At 36.2% G+C, this 16,171-nt stretch overlaps 1 protein-coding gene across 1 annotated transcript in view; it reads left to right on the top strand.

Annotated features, from left to right (window-relative positions):
* Positions 1-16,171, top strand: part of Ptp36E (protein tyrosine phosphatase 36E) — an 862,119-nt gene that overhangs the window by 831,912 nt on the left and 14,036 nt on the right. The window contains exon 15 of the mRNA XM_067147378.2: positions 8,559-8,694. Within this exon, the coding sequence (XP_067003479.1) occupies positions 8,559-8,694 (136 nt within the window). The remainder of the gene's footprint in view (positions 1-8,558; positions 8,695-16,171) is intronic.

Below are 16,171 nucleotides of genomic sequence, written 5' to 3'. Positions count from 1 at the left end.
TGGTTGGTTGGTTGGTTGGTTGGTTGGTTGGTTGGTTGGTTGGTTGGTTGGTTGGTTGGTTGGTTGGTTGGTTGGTTGGTTGGTTGGTTGGTTGGTTGGTTGGTTGGTTGGTTGGTTGGTTGGTTGGTTGGTTGGTTGGTTGGTTGGTTGGTTGGTTGGTTGGTTGGTTGGTTGGTTGGTTGGTTGGTTGGTTGGTTGGTTGGTTGGTTGGTTGGTTGGTTGGTTGGTTGGTTGGTTGGTTGGTTGGTTGGTTGGTTGGTTGGTTGGTTGGTTGGTTGGTTGGTTGGTTGGTTGGTTGGTTGGTTGGTTGGTTGGTTGGTTGGTTGGTTGGTTGGTTGGTTGGTTGGTTGGTTGGTTGGTTGGTTGGTTGGTTGGTTGGTTGGTTGGTTGGTTGGTTGGTTGGTTGGTTGGTTGGTTGGTTGGTTGGTTGGTTGGTTGGTTGGTTGGTTGGTTGGTTGGTTGGTTGGTTGGTTGGTTGGTTGGTTGGTTGGTTGGTTGGTTGGTTTGACGTTGCGCAAATACGTGCAGGTATGTAACAATGGATGGAAAAGGATAGGAATGGGAAGGTAGAAGATATTGCTTTAATTAAAGATATAGCCCCTACACTTAGCTGATATGAAATAGGAAACAATGGAAAATTATTTAAGATTGCTGACAGCAAGTTTCAAACACATCATCTCCAAGCCGAATGGTACATAAACTGGAATTCATGTAGGCAATTTGCTCGGTATTTTGTTTTTCAGTATTCTCAGGACCATGATGCCTGAGCACCTCACATTATCATTCCATACTGTGAATACACAGCTGTTAAAAAGTGAGTATTTTTATTCCTTGTTTAACAGTATGTTTTTTTTACAGGTATATAACAACGTAATATTTATATTGAACTCTGTGTTCGACAGACTGGAAAGTTTTTAGGTTACATCTATCTGACAGATACCACGTCTGTTTTATGACTGCAGAGTTGTGGTGGGAGAAGAGGCCAAGATGACTCTTCCAGCACCTGTTTCCTTTCCCCTCTTCTACCCTTCAGTGTTATCTCTGCTAGGAAACAGTTTGTACATGTGTCTCAGTGATATCTCCATTCCTGCCAGATACACTGCGTCTGCTCGTGTTCTACCGCTTGTGCCTATTTATGTATGCCATTGTAAACTGCTAATTGTTACTAGAGTTTTTTATTCTAAGTTGTGTGGATATAATATGTATCTAACTTAACAGTTATTCTGTATTTTAGAACAAAATAATCACTACTTGCCAGTAAACTTCAGATTTGAATTAACCCTACAGATGTACATGTTAATTCTGCTAAAAATTGTGTTTCCTGTAATATTCTTGTTTTGAGTTGCAAATACTGTACATAAAATTTCTTCAATAAATATTCCAAATCACTAGATATCACACTGAAATATGCATGTGTATCTGTCAAATACCTTGCAGCAGATCACGTTCGTTTCATTATTACACCCAACGGACAGTTAAAAGGTAATATAAAACACATCCAAAAATTGGTACTACAAGCATATTACACCAGCCAACACACAGATTGGTGCCTTGAATGTTAAACCTATTTCTGGGTATATCTGGCCCGCTGATTTTAAGAATTACTCCAGTTTTCTGCTACCAGCTCTAGTTTTCAAGATACAGCACTGAGGTCATACGACATGTTTCACTCTGATTACCTGCTTAAAATGGTAATATTTCATTTTAATATTATACTGTAAATTACGCTTTTGCAACATTAATAAAACATAGTAAATATTAAAAGGAAAGTTAAATGAACTAAATCTACTTATTTTATACCGTACCCAATTCACAAGTTTATGACACAAATATTGCAATCATTAGATACAGAAGGACCTCTATTGTAAGCAAAAATTAATAATGACAGCAAATGTGGATCAGACATTGCATATTTTCTATTGACTCATAATGATGTGATGAAGTGCAATTTTGAAGCCAATGTCACTAAACAGTGTGGGTTAAGTGATCAGGTAAATGATTATGACTATGATGTAATACAGGAAACTGCAGACCGTATATAGTGGGCTCAGCATGTAGCAAGTTTCCCCATGCTTTAGTGTAGGAATGAACTGTCATCTTACGATAATGGTTATAGCATGCGAAATTTTCACATAGAAAGTAAGAAGTATGATAAAATTCTAAAATGGTGTTTCCAAATATGTGTGGGGGGAAAAGTTGTTGGCTAAATATCAGGAACATTTGAAAATAGTTTTTGTGTCAGTTCCAAAATAATAATAATAATAATAATAATAATAATAATAATAATAATAATAATAATAATAATAATAATAATAATAATAATAATAATAAAGTACAATTCAAAGTATCCGGGGACATTACCAGAACATAAATCTGCAGCTGCTCACATGGCTAGTGTAGCGAGAAGAAATAAGTCCAGCAGCAACAGTAAGCAAATGTTTATTTCTTCCACAGTTGACAGGCCTGAAGATAACTTTAACTTTCACCTATGTCAGGCGTTGGTATCTGCAAACATTCCAAGGAATGTGCTAAGTAACCTGACCATGAAAACATTCTTAGGAGACATCAGCGGCCGCAGTATACCTAATGAATCCACTTCAAGGAAGAATTACTTGCATCCTGATTACCAGAAGATATTAGATGAAATAAGAGAAGATATAGGCAATCACTATATTTGGTGTTCTGTCGATGAAACATCTGACAGTTGCAATCGCTTCATTGTGAATGTGGTAGTAGATAAGCTGGATCAAAATGAACCAGGTAACCCTCATCTAATTCTTTGTAAATAAATAGAACAAACTAACAACAGCACAATAGCCTGCACCGTGATGGATGCTTTACACATATTGTGGCCAGCAGAGAATCAAGACAGTAAGTTCCTTTTGTTAGTGACAGACAGTGCTGCCTACATGTTGAAGGCAGGGGAGGTTCTACAGTCCTTCTACCTGAGCATGCTACACGTAACGTGCTTGGCCCACGGCCTGCAACGCCTTGCAGAGGAGATTAGGAGCAACTTCAGTGATGTGAACAGCATGATTTCTTCAGTCAAAAAAGTTTTCTTAAAAGCCCCAACACGTATACAGTTGTTTAAAGAGAAACTACCAACAACACCTCTTCCACCTGAGTCGATACTTACCCGCTGGGGAACTTGGCTGTCTGCTGCTATTTACTATGCTGAGCACCTAGAAGGAATTAAAAATGCTGTCAATGATGTGGGTGAAACAGAAGCTTCCTGCATTGCCAAGACCAAGAAATCACTCGAGTGCCCAACCTTTGTCACTTCCCTAGCATATATTAAGACACATTTTTGTTTTATACCAGAAGCTATTCTCCAGTTGGAAAGTGCAACCATGCCACTCAAAGATTCCCTGGATATCATTGGCAATGTTTCCAGAAGAGAAATACCTGGGTTATTGGGAGTGGCATGTTTTTCAAAGCTGCAGAAGATTCTTCAACGCAATCTTGGTTTTGAAGAAATGAAAGTCATCAACTCAGTATTACAGGGAGAAAAGTATTCAGGAAAATTACCCCTACAACCTGATGCATTAACATCTATGTACTACACTCCAATGACGTCATGTTCCGTTGAAAGAACTTTTTGGTCATATAAGAATGTGTTACATGACAACAGGAAATCATTTATGACAGACAATTTGGGTATGTATGTTGTTATTTACTGCAATTAAAAAAAAAACTTACAAAGGAAACAGTAAAGTGTATTCTCTGTGTATTTTTATGAATATGACAATGTAAACTTTCATGAAATAAGTACATAAATAAATTTTACAGAACTACGAAAACAGAAAAGTATTGCTGCCTGTATTGATCCTGGAAGCAAAACCTATTTTAACCGTGACAGTTACACCATATGATTTTCTGACGTCTTGTGCGAATGAATGACATCTAGTCCTCATAAGGAGGGGAGAGTTATCCCCTCCACCACCTCTATTCCTTGTTCATTCCGTCTGGTAACTTTAACGTAACTTTAAATAATAGGCTTTGAGTGGCAAGTCTTAGAGAAGTGTGGTGTAACTAAAGCGATATTTATAGACGTGTTACTGTCAGGGTTAAGCATACAAGAAACCTAAAGTGAAGGTTTATGCCACCTAAAAATCTGGGCCCTAGTTATTATGTAATACTGAAGTATCATAAGCATGTTTTATAATTAAGAATTAAGGTAGAACGTACTGCATATTATGTTGTGTATAATTCTTTACCTCAGTGCGACGTAAAGCCCCTAGCAAAAAAAAATTCATTACCTTTACTGGAACTCCATATTAGTGGCATGGTACTGAATACTGCTCAAGATTGTGTAACTTGGGAAAGTATTGGCTAAATCGAGACAGTTAAAATCAGATGCATCACATAGTTCAGAAACCTGGGTGGCATGAGAAATAAGTCTAGCTCCATGACTAAATGGTTAGCATACTGGTCTTTGGTTCAGGGGGCTCTGGTTTTGATTCTCAGCTGGGTTGGGGATTTTAATCTTCATTGGTTAATTCCAATGCTTGGGGGATGGGTGTGTGTGCTATCTTCATCATTAGAATTCATCATAGGCAGGGCCCCAACTTCATACATGTGTAGGTGGCCTATACAGAGTCAACTTGAAAGACCTGTACCAGGCCTCTTCATAGGCCACACACTACTGAAATAATGGGAAACAAGACAATAGCGCTAAGCGCTTTAGCATCTCAATGGCCAATAAGGACATGGGGAATGTTCATATTTTGAACAAGACCTTATCGACTGGTAAATGCTAGTAGATAAGTTGTGGAGAGCGTGTCTACCAGGTGACTTTTGGGGATGCAACCACCATGTAGTTATCATGTAATTATGAGCTTGCACGAGCAAGAGATGTTCTATCTTGATTCTACTTTTGACTTGTAACACATATTCTAAGACTGTTCCTATGTGAGGACTTATTCTGAAATTTTGCTTATTCAAAGACATTTTTCTGACACTGTTCTTGTATGAAGTGATCATTCTATGATTCTAATGTTTTTAAATGTTATTATATGGAGATAATTCCAAGACTTTTTTGTAGTGAAGTTATTCAGACACTGTTGGTATGTGAAGCTGATTATGAAACTGTTCTTATGTGAACTTAATTGGAAGAGGTTATTCTATGTTACAAGTTACAGAGACACTTATTCTGATATTATGAGAAGTTGATTGTGAGAATGAAAGTTACGTCTTCGGTTGTGCTGTGGGGTCATCTGGGTTAGCACAGCCCAATGAAGTGTAAATTCTGATATATGATTTATTTTTTATTTATATTTTTGCTACTTGTTTAACATCGCACTAACATGATGATGGAAGGATAAGAAAGGGCAAGGATTGGGAAGATAGTGGCCATGAACTTAATTAAGGTACAGCACCAACAGCCTGGTGTGAAAATGAGAAACCATGGAAAACAGTCTCCAGGGCTGCCAACGGTGGGATTCAAACCCACTATCTCCCGAATGCAAGCTCACAGCTGCGTGACCCTAACTGTGTGGCCAACTTGCTTGGTCGGTTTAAATGACATCTGGTAGCTGGGACGAATCAATTGTTCAACTCCAATAGACGCTGGTGGTGAACTGCAGGATCCTAGATGCAAGAGGAAAGAATACATGTGACAACCTGAGCTTAGGGATCACACTAAGTAAATTGGTGTGATCAGACATTGAGGCAGGTTGTGATACCTAGTCCTCATAAAATAGAATTCAGTTTTATTAATATATGTGATGTGTGAGTGCCATAAGGAATGTAAACAGAGGTATGTACTTAATTATATCAATTAGAAGTGAAGTGATTATTGTTGTGTGTATAGTGTTTTTTGTCAGTGATGGTTATTTCCTTAGAATATTGATGGAAGTTGTGAGGAAGAATTGTTTTGTGTGTGTGTGTGTGGGGGGGGGGGGGATTTCTAAATTTATATGGGTATTCATTGGTATTAAATTCATATTTAAGTTAATAGTAGTATTTTCTTGTGACATGCTACCTACATTTAATTTCTGGAAGTGAACAGGTGTCAGAAAAGATTATGAAGCAAATTTGGATTCTGATCAGCACATGATCATCGCCCTGGGCAAAGAGGATCACTCATGTGATAAAAGTTGATTACTTGTTTCTTTATTTCTGTAATTACATTACAGTGGCAGCTAATCTCAATTTCACATTTTGGTTTTTCCCATAATAAGTTTATTCTATAAAAAGGATGGGGTGGGGAGATAAATTTTATGTGCGCCCAAGGAAATTTATATAAATATTTTTCAGGCATTATCATAATAAAATTACAACTTCATAAAGATAAGTTCTAACTAACTAACTAACTAACTAACTTAAAGTATTAAAGTATTAAAGGGTATAAACAGAATTTTAACATAAATTTTTCTACATTTGTAAACAATTTTCATCATACCAGGCAAATGCATAGGCTTTACCTTAAGGCCACGGGCACTTTGTTCACACTTCTAGCACTTCCCTATCCCATCGTCGCCATAAGACCTATCTGTGTTGGTGTGACACAAAGCAACTTGTAAAAAAATATATATTCTTCATCAATTTTAATATTAAAAAGGTGTGATTTGATAGAATTTGATTATTTTCTTTCAGGAATGAAACATGCCATTCTTTGTTTGTTTAATAGTATATTTTATAATTAGTGTTCAACAGACTGAAAAACTTTGTAGTAACATTAACTGAGTCAACACTGAATAGTAGGGCTTCCTTCTCAACAGATCTCCCAAGTATAAGAAATAAATTGACAAGTGCTTGTTCTACATCAGACATTGGATATACTGTACATTTCTCTATAGAGATTTACTTCCTTGCCTGAGGTCCTAAGTCAACGCAAAGACATCATATTATGACAAAAAGATGATAACCATCATTTTTGGTATTATATGTATTTTAATGTTATAATTATTCCTGCAACAGTGTCTGTGTCTGGTATACATATGTTTTAGATACCACATAATCTGTTTAATTTTTATTTGCCTGAAGATGGCCACTAAGTGGCTGAAACTAGTCCCAAGACTGATGTAATATTATTTACTGCCGGGCTGTTTGGTTCAGATGGTTGAGGTGCTGGCCTTCTGACCCCAACTTGGCAGGTTCGATTCTGGCTCAGTCCGGTGGTATTTGAAGGTGCTCAAATACGTCGGTCTCGTATCAGTAGATTTACTGGCACGTAAAAGAACTCCTGCAGAACTAAATTCCGGCACCTTGGCATCTCTGAAAACCATAAAAGTAGTTAGTGGGACGTAAAACAAATAAAATTATTAATATTATTTACGTGATATATTATATTATTTCTTATAATTGCATTTCAGTATGGAACAAAAATGAAATTTATAGCATAAAATAAAATCTCCCAAGTATCATTGTGGAAGGGTGATTCCCATTAAGTGTGGACTGTAGCTCCATCTTGTTGTATCAGTTGTCGTTGGTGGCGTATGACCCTAGCATGGTGTAAATGGCACAAATGGGGTAATAATGAAGTCTCGATAGACTACCTGGTCCACTTGAATATGGTATTAAAAACCACCCAGCTCATTAAACATCACTCAAACTGATTTGGGGAGTGTAACAACTGTTGGAAAATTTGTCCTCGATTCTCATTTGTGGAGACTGTTCTTTGTCCCCCTTCCATTGAAATCAGACTGATTCCATATGATGGAACTTGTCAACAACAGCTAACATTGTTCTGTTATTTAGTGCCTACATATAAAATTGCTCCTCGTACTGTTCTTCTATGTGAAGCAAACTCTGCCTATTCTGATGCCCCACTCCATATGACTAGAAACAATGCTCCATGATAAACACATGATAAACACCTTATCTTCTGTTGTGAGAATCAAAATTGCAGAAATCAACACAACTCTGAATTCACAATATGTCAGACTATTGTGCAGAATAAATAAATACTTCACTGCTAGGGAAACACGGTCAGCAGATGAGTAATAACTTCAGCATTGTTTGTTTTGCCACATGCCATATGAAACTAGTTTGAGTTGTCCCCAACACTGCCCTCAATTGGCAGAAGTAGAAATTGGCCAGTACAAAAGCAGATCCTGTACCTAGGCAGGACAGTAAATAAGAAATAGTAGTGTGAATTGGATGTTGCAAAATATGATATAGTACATACTGGTAATTTAAAATTATTAATTTACAAAATCTTTGAGTGCACTCTATGCAACAATGTTTTTCTGATTGACTATTTCATTTTAATGCTCATAGAACTGTGTATACATCACCAATGTCTGTAAACACCTGGGTTATGAACTTCACTGTAGATTAATTTGGCATCTCTGACACCAAGCTCATAAGTGAGAAACTGTAGCATGATGAACCTTATGTTTTATGTCTGGGCGAGCTATCATTTAGTTCTTTTGAAAATTGTTTCATGAAATAATTTTTTCTACTCCTTCATTCTCTCTGACACCATTCTAAACTTTCATAATGAATTTTGTAACACCAGAAACAATATATATGGAGAGAGAGAGAGAGAGAGAGGGAGAGTATATTGTCCAAATATATTGTACTGAATTATTTTTCCTTTTCATTAATTTTAGAGATGGAAGGAGTCGATGTGGAGTTTACTGTGCAGCTAACGCCTGCATTGAGCAGGTGATACAGCATGGAGAAGTAGATGTCTTCCAAGCAGTCAAAACTGTACGTAGGCACCGGCCTCAACTAGTGGAAAATATGGTGAGTTGACCTGTATGCAACATGATAAGAACTTAAGTCAAAATTTGTGTCTTTATTGTACTTCCTAAAGATTAGAATTAAGTGAACATGAAGTGCACATAGAAGTTCCTTATTTTAACCCTCCATCAGGTGCAGTTTACTGTATCTATTGTAACCGTACAACAGGGTTACAGATACCATTATTATTATTATTATTATTATTATTATTATTATTATTATTATTATTATTATTATTATTATTATTATTATTATTATTAATTGACCCAATTCATTAGATTGTATATTCTTAGTTTCATCATTTAGACTGTAATATAATTAGTTATCATGCATATTATGCCATTTAATCAATGGATAAGGGGAATTTTTTGTAATTATTCTGTAGGCTATATAAATAAGTGAGATTTGTTGATTTGAAAAAGTCATACTTTCACTTGGAACTGTAGGCAGATGAGCTGGCATGATATTTTGCAACCAAGGCTATGTTTAACTGAGGTTGCATTAGGCAAGAAATTTTCCGCTGACATATCTAGGTGGTATCTGTTTGTACGCGTGGGGAAGCTATTTAGACACATGACTGATTTTGTAAAGTGCGTGGCCACGTGGTTTTGATAGTGTGCCCGTATTCGCTAGCTACCGTGTGTTGATGTGGAAGGGATGACCAGGTAGAAGGGATCTGAGTGGTCATCACAAGTTTATATAAGTCGATGTAAGGATAGTTGTGTTTTCTAAGGGGTCGGGTCTGGTCTAAGAGGAGTGATGATTAGTACCGGTCTGAGATGTGTGGTAATTTGTACAAGATCTCATGGAGAAGCAGCAGCATCTAATTGCGAGGTAGAATGTCTTTTTGCAAGTTTATTTAGATTCACCAGAAACTTGGTGCCATGGTCTGTAGATGTATAGGCAGTATATATATCAAATTTAACCGATATATGCAGTTAACAGTTGTCATTGTACTTCAAATTCTTTATTGAATTCTAGTATGTAATTTGGGAACTTGGTTCAAGAATTAAATTATATATAGATACATCTTACATCGCATAGAACTGTTGTATTTATTTCAACAGTCTCTATATTAGCTATCAGGATGTGTGAAACTAGACTAGATAGCATGGCTGAATATTACAGGTTTTTCAGTAAAGTTTTCCAATTTCTAACAATAAATAGTGAGTGAACATAACCATATCAAGTTTATTACACTCGGACAGGGAAGTAGGTCAACTCCAGGTTATGCAAGGAGGTGAGATAACAGCAGACGGCTTCCAATTTCGACACAATGGTTTTTCCAGGAATTTCAAGTTCAACAGCGGTGTGTGCAGACATCAGGTATTTACAGCATCAGAAATGTTATGCATGAATAACATGAAGAAGAATTTAATCAGCGGCAATCTCGCAATTAATTCACACTGAATGCCTATAGTTTTTTTAAAAATTAGATCAAGTTTTATGTAACTTAACAACAAATCTCACAGGGTATCTTTTATAGTGTAAAATTAAAGTACGCCAATACAAGTTCATTGTAATGTAAACTATAGTCATGAATTCAGTTTTCTTTCAATAATAATGAGTGTTTCCAGTACAATCCTCAATTGTGGAAATGCAACTGTAATTTACAATTGTCCTGATCCATATTCCTGTATATTGCCAGATGTGTGAGTTTATCACCTCATACCTTGAGAATAATTGAGATAAGAGGCATGCTCTCCAAATTTTGTTGCTTATTACAGCAACTGGTGCTCCATCAATTTATAACACATTGTGTGAAGGAGTAGTCACACTATATACCAAATTTGGCACACAGTGTCATTGTGATACATTTCCATTTCACTCATAGGCATACCGTATTTACAGCTATAATACGTATTTTATTGACAATTTTTGTTTACAGTATAATTTTGTGGTGTATTTACTTCTTTATTTGCTGTTCATCAGTGGCGAAGCTTGCTAGTATCCACTGTTACCACTGGTAACACTTTTAAAATATAAAAATTGAATATTCTTTAATTTTAATACAGTAGAGTCTTATTAATCCAAACTAATTGGGACCAGACTCTGTTCAGATTGCAAAATTACAGTTACAACAGTTGTGAAGGTCTCTGGGTGATTCTGCCTCCTCAGTGAGCTGCTGGCTTTTTCTCAGCTTATTAGCAGCACTATGCTGTGATAAATTCAATTAAGTTAAGGCTTGAAAGTGGCAAGCAAATGAAGGCACAGGTCTTGTACTCTTAAAGAAAAACTTGAAGTGCTGAAACAGTTGGATAAAGATGACTGTGCATCAAAATTATCTGTCGAGTTTGGTGTTGGAAAGGCTATGATTTCCGACTGGAAGAGAAACCATTCTAAAATCGAACAGCTTTGTACAGCATCATCAACAGACATCCTTATAATCCGCCAAACATCAAAAGTGACCAAATTCGATAAACTCGATGAAGAGCTTTATTTATGGTTTTCACAGGAGAGGCACAAAAGTACTCCACAAAGAAAGGCACATCATTTAAATACATTATTGAATGGAGATGTTTCATCCACTGCCAGTACTGGATGGTTCAACAGATGGAAGAAAAGACATGGAACACGTCAGTTAACAATAATGGGAGAACAATTATCAGGTGATCATGCCGCTGCAGAAGATTGCATCAGGGAATTTAATGACTTGGTAGCATCAGGAAATTATTCACTGCAACAAGTGTATAACGCCGATGAAACTGGTTTAAATTTCAAGGCCCTTCCCAGTAAAAGTCTGCGGAGGAGTCTCATGCACACCTGGGTTTAAGATGAATAAGGAACATGTTACTGTATTAGCACATAGTAATGCTGCAGGAACAAATAAATTGCCGCTAATGGTTATCAGCAAATCAGCAAAACCAAGGGCATTTAAAACTGTAACATGAACACACTTCCATTTTACTACAGAAATCAAAGAAAGGCATGGATGGATGCAAAACTTTTCAAGGAATGGTTTGAAAAACAGTTTGTTCCCTCAGTATAAAGTTTTAGTGTAAAAAAGTGGTTTGCCTTCTCGGGCATGGCTCTTAATTGATAATGCTCCATTGCACCCAGCAGTGAGTGAATAATCTTGCAGTGAAATAAGAGCAATTTTCTTGCCTCCTAATGTTACCTAATCAATATAAGAAAATATTTCCACCTAATCGATACCTTTCTTTCATTTTGCCTTTATAAAATCATTAAGAATAACAGAACATGTTTCGATTGCTTTGCGAACATCATCAGCTGCATACACAAAAGCTTAGATAAAACAGCATAAAGCAATCACATAGTTAATCCTTGTTGACTAATGTTAGTAAAGGATGTATGGGTTGGAGGGGGGAGGTAGTATGACAGGGGGGGGACGCTCGTTACAAGGACATTAAACTTAAAAATGAATTTAAAAATGAATTTAAAATACTATCTATGAGCTAAAATGTCTTTGGTATCATTTTAAGAAAATCACATGTTTAAAAAACTAAAAAATTGGTGTTGTGATCCTGAAGAATTTTTTTTTGCTGAAATGCAGTATGCTTCTTCTTTACTTGACTTCTAGTTTTCTTCCTCATCACTTTGTACTATACTAAAAAGGCTGATCCTCTTGTTTATCTTGTTCTACATGGAAAGGGTGTATCCGCTGTTGGTTGAATTAAGAATTGTATTCATAAACATATCAGGTTAGATAGCTTGTAGTACGATCCCTGTCCAGTTCACTTCCTTTACTTCCCATAGTTATGGGTTTGGGTCTGATTCTACTGTCCTCAACCTTGTGTAATAGATTCAAAAGCAGGGACTCCTCAAATTCGTTACGACAAAATGTTGTAGTCTTGTCGCTTCAATTTAATGGTTTATGTTAGTTGATTGAGAGTCTGCAATGAGAAAAAAGTGTGTCTTAGTTGTGGAGTGTGTGTGAATTGAAGTGTAAAATGGGGAATCGAGCTGGGTCTTACTCACCCCCTCGCCTCTCTTGTGCCTGGCTTGTTCTGATGACACTTTCTGTTTGACTGGCTGTAGCTAACTCTGCACGCCTCATGTTGTATCTGTGTGTGTTACGTGGAGGGGGGGGTAGGGGAAGGCGGGCAGACGATGTATTGGTTGTTCTCGGAGGAGGGGCTTATTTTTTGTGGGCTGAACTTTTATGTATGGCGATTTGTTAAAGTTTTGGAAGGTGCTTTCTTTTATTTTTAATATTTTTAATAATTGTGGGATTTGATCGAATAAATGAGTTTTGGTATCTACAGTGTCATTTAAATTACATTTTTATTAAAAAATTGGTCTAAAAATGTAGATGTTTTCGTATTCGTTCATTAATTTGCCCTTTTTTATACTCTCTGGAATTGTTAAGTCTTGTCCAATGGTCATGTATGTACCTCCAGTTTCCTTCATATGTATGCTCATGACTGAAAATTTATGATGTATTTGCATTATAGTGTTCTAAATATCTAGTTGTGAAACTTCGTCCAGTTTGTCCAATGTATGAGGCGAAATATTGAGTACATGTGAGTTTGTAAATCTCAGAACCTGAGTATTGATCTTTGTTGGAGTTGACACTATTGTGATTTAGGAACATGCTTTGGTTAGTGTTTTGTGTTTTAAATGCAATTTTGAAGTCATGTTTTTTGAATGGGTTTGAAACTTGATATATGTTAGGATTATTGTAAGTAAATGTGGCGAATGTGGATTGTTTTTGTTTTTCCAGAATTAATTTTGACATTTGTCTATATCTGACTTTTCTTATTTTTCGGTTAACCATTTCTGTATTGAATCCATTAAACTTGGCTATGTTCCTTATATACTGGTATTGTAATTCCTTGTTGAGGTCTTTAGGTGTAAGGGGTATTTTAAAAGCTCTATGTATTAAGCTATAGTATGCTGCCTGTTTTTGAGTGTTGGGATGCAATGAGCTGTCCTTGATTGTGTTTGGTGGACTCTCGAAGAGCTTTATTTAGAAACATGCCACATAAGTTTGAAAATGTTACAAAAGTTTATTGAGATCAAACCTATTCAATACAGTTGAGTTCTTAGTAAAATTTACATCTTGTTATGCTAATTAGATGGGACATGTTTTGCCCATTGTATGGGCATCATCAGACGTACACTCATGCCTAAAAGACAAAGATCAGGATCCTGATTGCTTTGGTCAAAATGTTACATAGAGAAATGTGAGTATTATAAAAATATGTGAACTTGTTGCGAGTTCTTAAATGACAATTTAAACAATTAAAACTTGTTTAAAAATGTTTGCAAGAAAAATGAATAATGTTGGTGCAATTTTGCACTGATAATTTAAAATATTTTATAAAATAGCCAACTAGTGCATAAATAATAAGAAATAGACACAACAAGTTCTCAGCCATGAGTTCTCATATGAAAGATACAAGTCATCATTTTACAACTATTGAACAGGACCTCACAATCATTTAAATAGTGAGCAAAGGGAAATTAATGAACAAATTAGAAAATGTTTACATATATCTAGATCAATACTACAACAAAAACCTAAATCTCAATTATATAGTTGAAGTAAAAAAATCCCTTGTATGAGATTTTACCCAATTTATTACAAATCTAAATCTAAACAATACTCTTAAAAAACTTAAACTAACTTCCAAAAACGTTCCCACCTTCCCCTTAAAGGTAACTCCCTCCGTGCCCGGCCCTGCTAATCTTTCACAGCCAACAGCGCGTAAGCTTAATGCTCCGCCCATCTCTTCTCCTCCATCACACCCCCCTCCCTCAATTCCACATAGATACAATACAAGAAATGTAAATGTCACTCGTTCTGACACCACAAAGGCAACCAGTTCACACCACAAAAATCGAAAGGGTAAGTAAATAAATACATAGCGTTTCCGTCAAACATAGCTGTCTTTTCTCTAAACTTTTAATCTTTTTACCCTCTTTTCATTACTGATTCTTAAGTATTTAAGGTTCATTTTAACCTTTTCTACAACTTCAAATTGGGTTGCCTTTAACCAGATTCCACTCTCACTTTGTTACTGTAACTCAAGACCTCAACTTCAGCCATAGATTTTCTTATTATTCATGCAAATATGCACTATTTGGCTATTTTATAAAGTGTTTTAAATTATCAGTGTAAAATCACACCAATTTTATTCATTTTTCTCGCAAACATTTTTCAACAAGTTTTAATTGTGTAAATTGTCATTTAAAAACTCGCAACATGTTCACATATTTTTATAATAATCGCATTTCTCTATGTAACATTCTGACCAAAGCAATCAGGATCCTGATCTTTGTCTTTTAGGCATGAGTGTAACACTATGCCTTTGTCAGAAATCACCCAGAACAAATCATGCTGCTTTCCTTTAGACCTTTTCCAGGTCTCATATCAAGAAGTCCTAGTGTGGGTCCCATACACTGGAACTATACTCTTATTGTGGTCTTATCAGAGACTTATACGCCCTCTCCTTTACATCCTTACTACAATCCCTAAATACTCTCATAACCATGTGAAGAGCTGTAACCTTTCTTACCAACTTTTTTTTTTGCTTTACATCACACCGACACAGATAGGTCTTATGGCAATGATGGGACAGGAAAGGGCTAGGACTGGGAAGGAAGTGGCCGTGGCCTTAATTAAGGTACAGCCCCAGCATTTGCCTGGTGTGAAAATGGGAAACCACAGAAAACCATCTTCAGGGCTGCCGACAGTGGGGTTCGAACCCACTATCTCCCGAATACTGGATACTGGCCACACTTAAGCAACTGCAGCTATGATTACCCTAATGAAGATCATTCCTTAAATTTACACCTAGGTACTCAGTGTTCCCCGTGGGGTATTATCACCCCATCAACACAGTAATTAAAACTGAGAGGACTTTTCCTCTTGGTGGAACATACAACTTCACTTTTCATCCCATTTACCATCATACCATTATCTGGTGTCCATCTCGCTACATTGTTTAAGTAGACAAGCAGAATACCATATATCATAGTGAAAAGTGCTGGAAGCAAAAGCATTTTTTATAACATCTGTTCCAATGAATAGATATAATTTTAAAATAGGCTAAAATAAGTAAATCCACTTCCCTCCCATTTCAGCACCCCATTCAACCATACACATAGATTTTAATTTATTTCGATTTTTTTAAATTCACATAGATTTTAAGTAAACAAGGTACTTATTAAATGTTCTTAAGAAGATAAACACTTTGTAATTTCACCTAAGCATTGTAATACAGTTGAAGATGTTCTAAATGGAATGAAACATGTACTGGATATGACTGATTGATTTGCTTAATGCAAATATGAGTATCAAAAAGGTGAAAATTTACTGTTATTGATTCATTGTAAATAGGATTTGGTACAGGAAATGAAGCTGATTTCTTGCAATAAGTGGTACGTTCCGAACTGTCAGTGGAGAGATGGCATGGAATGACAGTAGTAGTTGTGTAAGTTTGAGTGGTGTCTTTATAAGTAGGAAATATCACAATAAGAAGATAAAGTTGGAAATCAAGAGGACATATTGGGG

Source organism: Anabrus simplex, chromosome 5 (assembly GCF_040414725.1).
Source record: "Anabrus simplex isolate iqAnaSimp1 chromosome 5, ASM4041472v1, whole genome shotgun sequence".
NCBI classification, from domain to species: domain Eukaryota; kingdom Metazoa; phylum Arthropoda; class Insecta; order Orthoptera; family Tettigoniidae; genus Anabrus; species Anabrus simplex.
The sequence above is the reverse complement of the archived record's forward strand: the minus strand, read 5'-3'. Positions and strand labels throughout refer to the sequence as shown.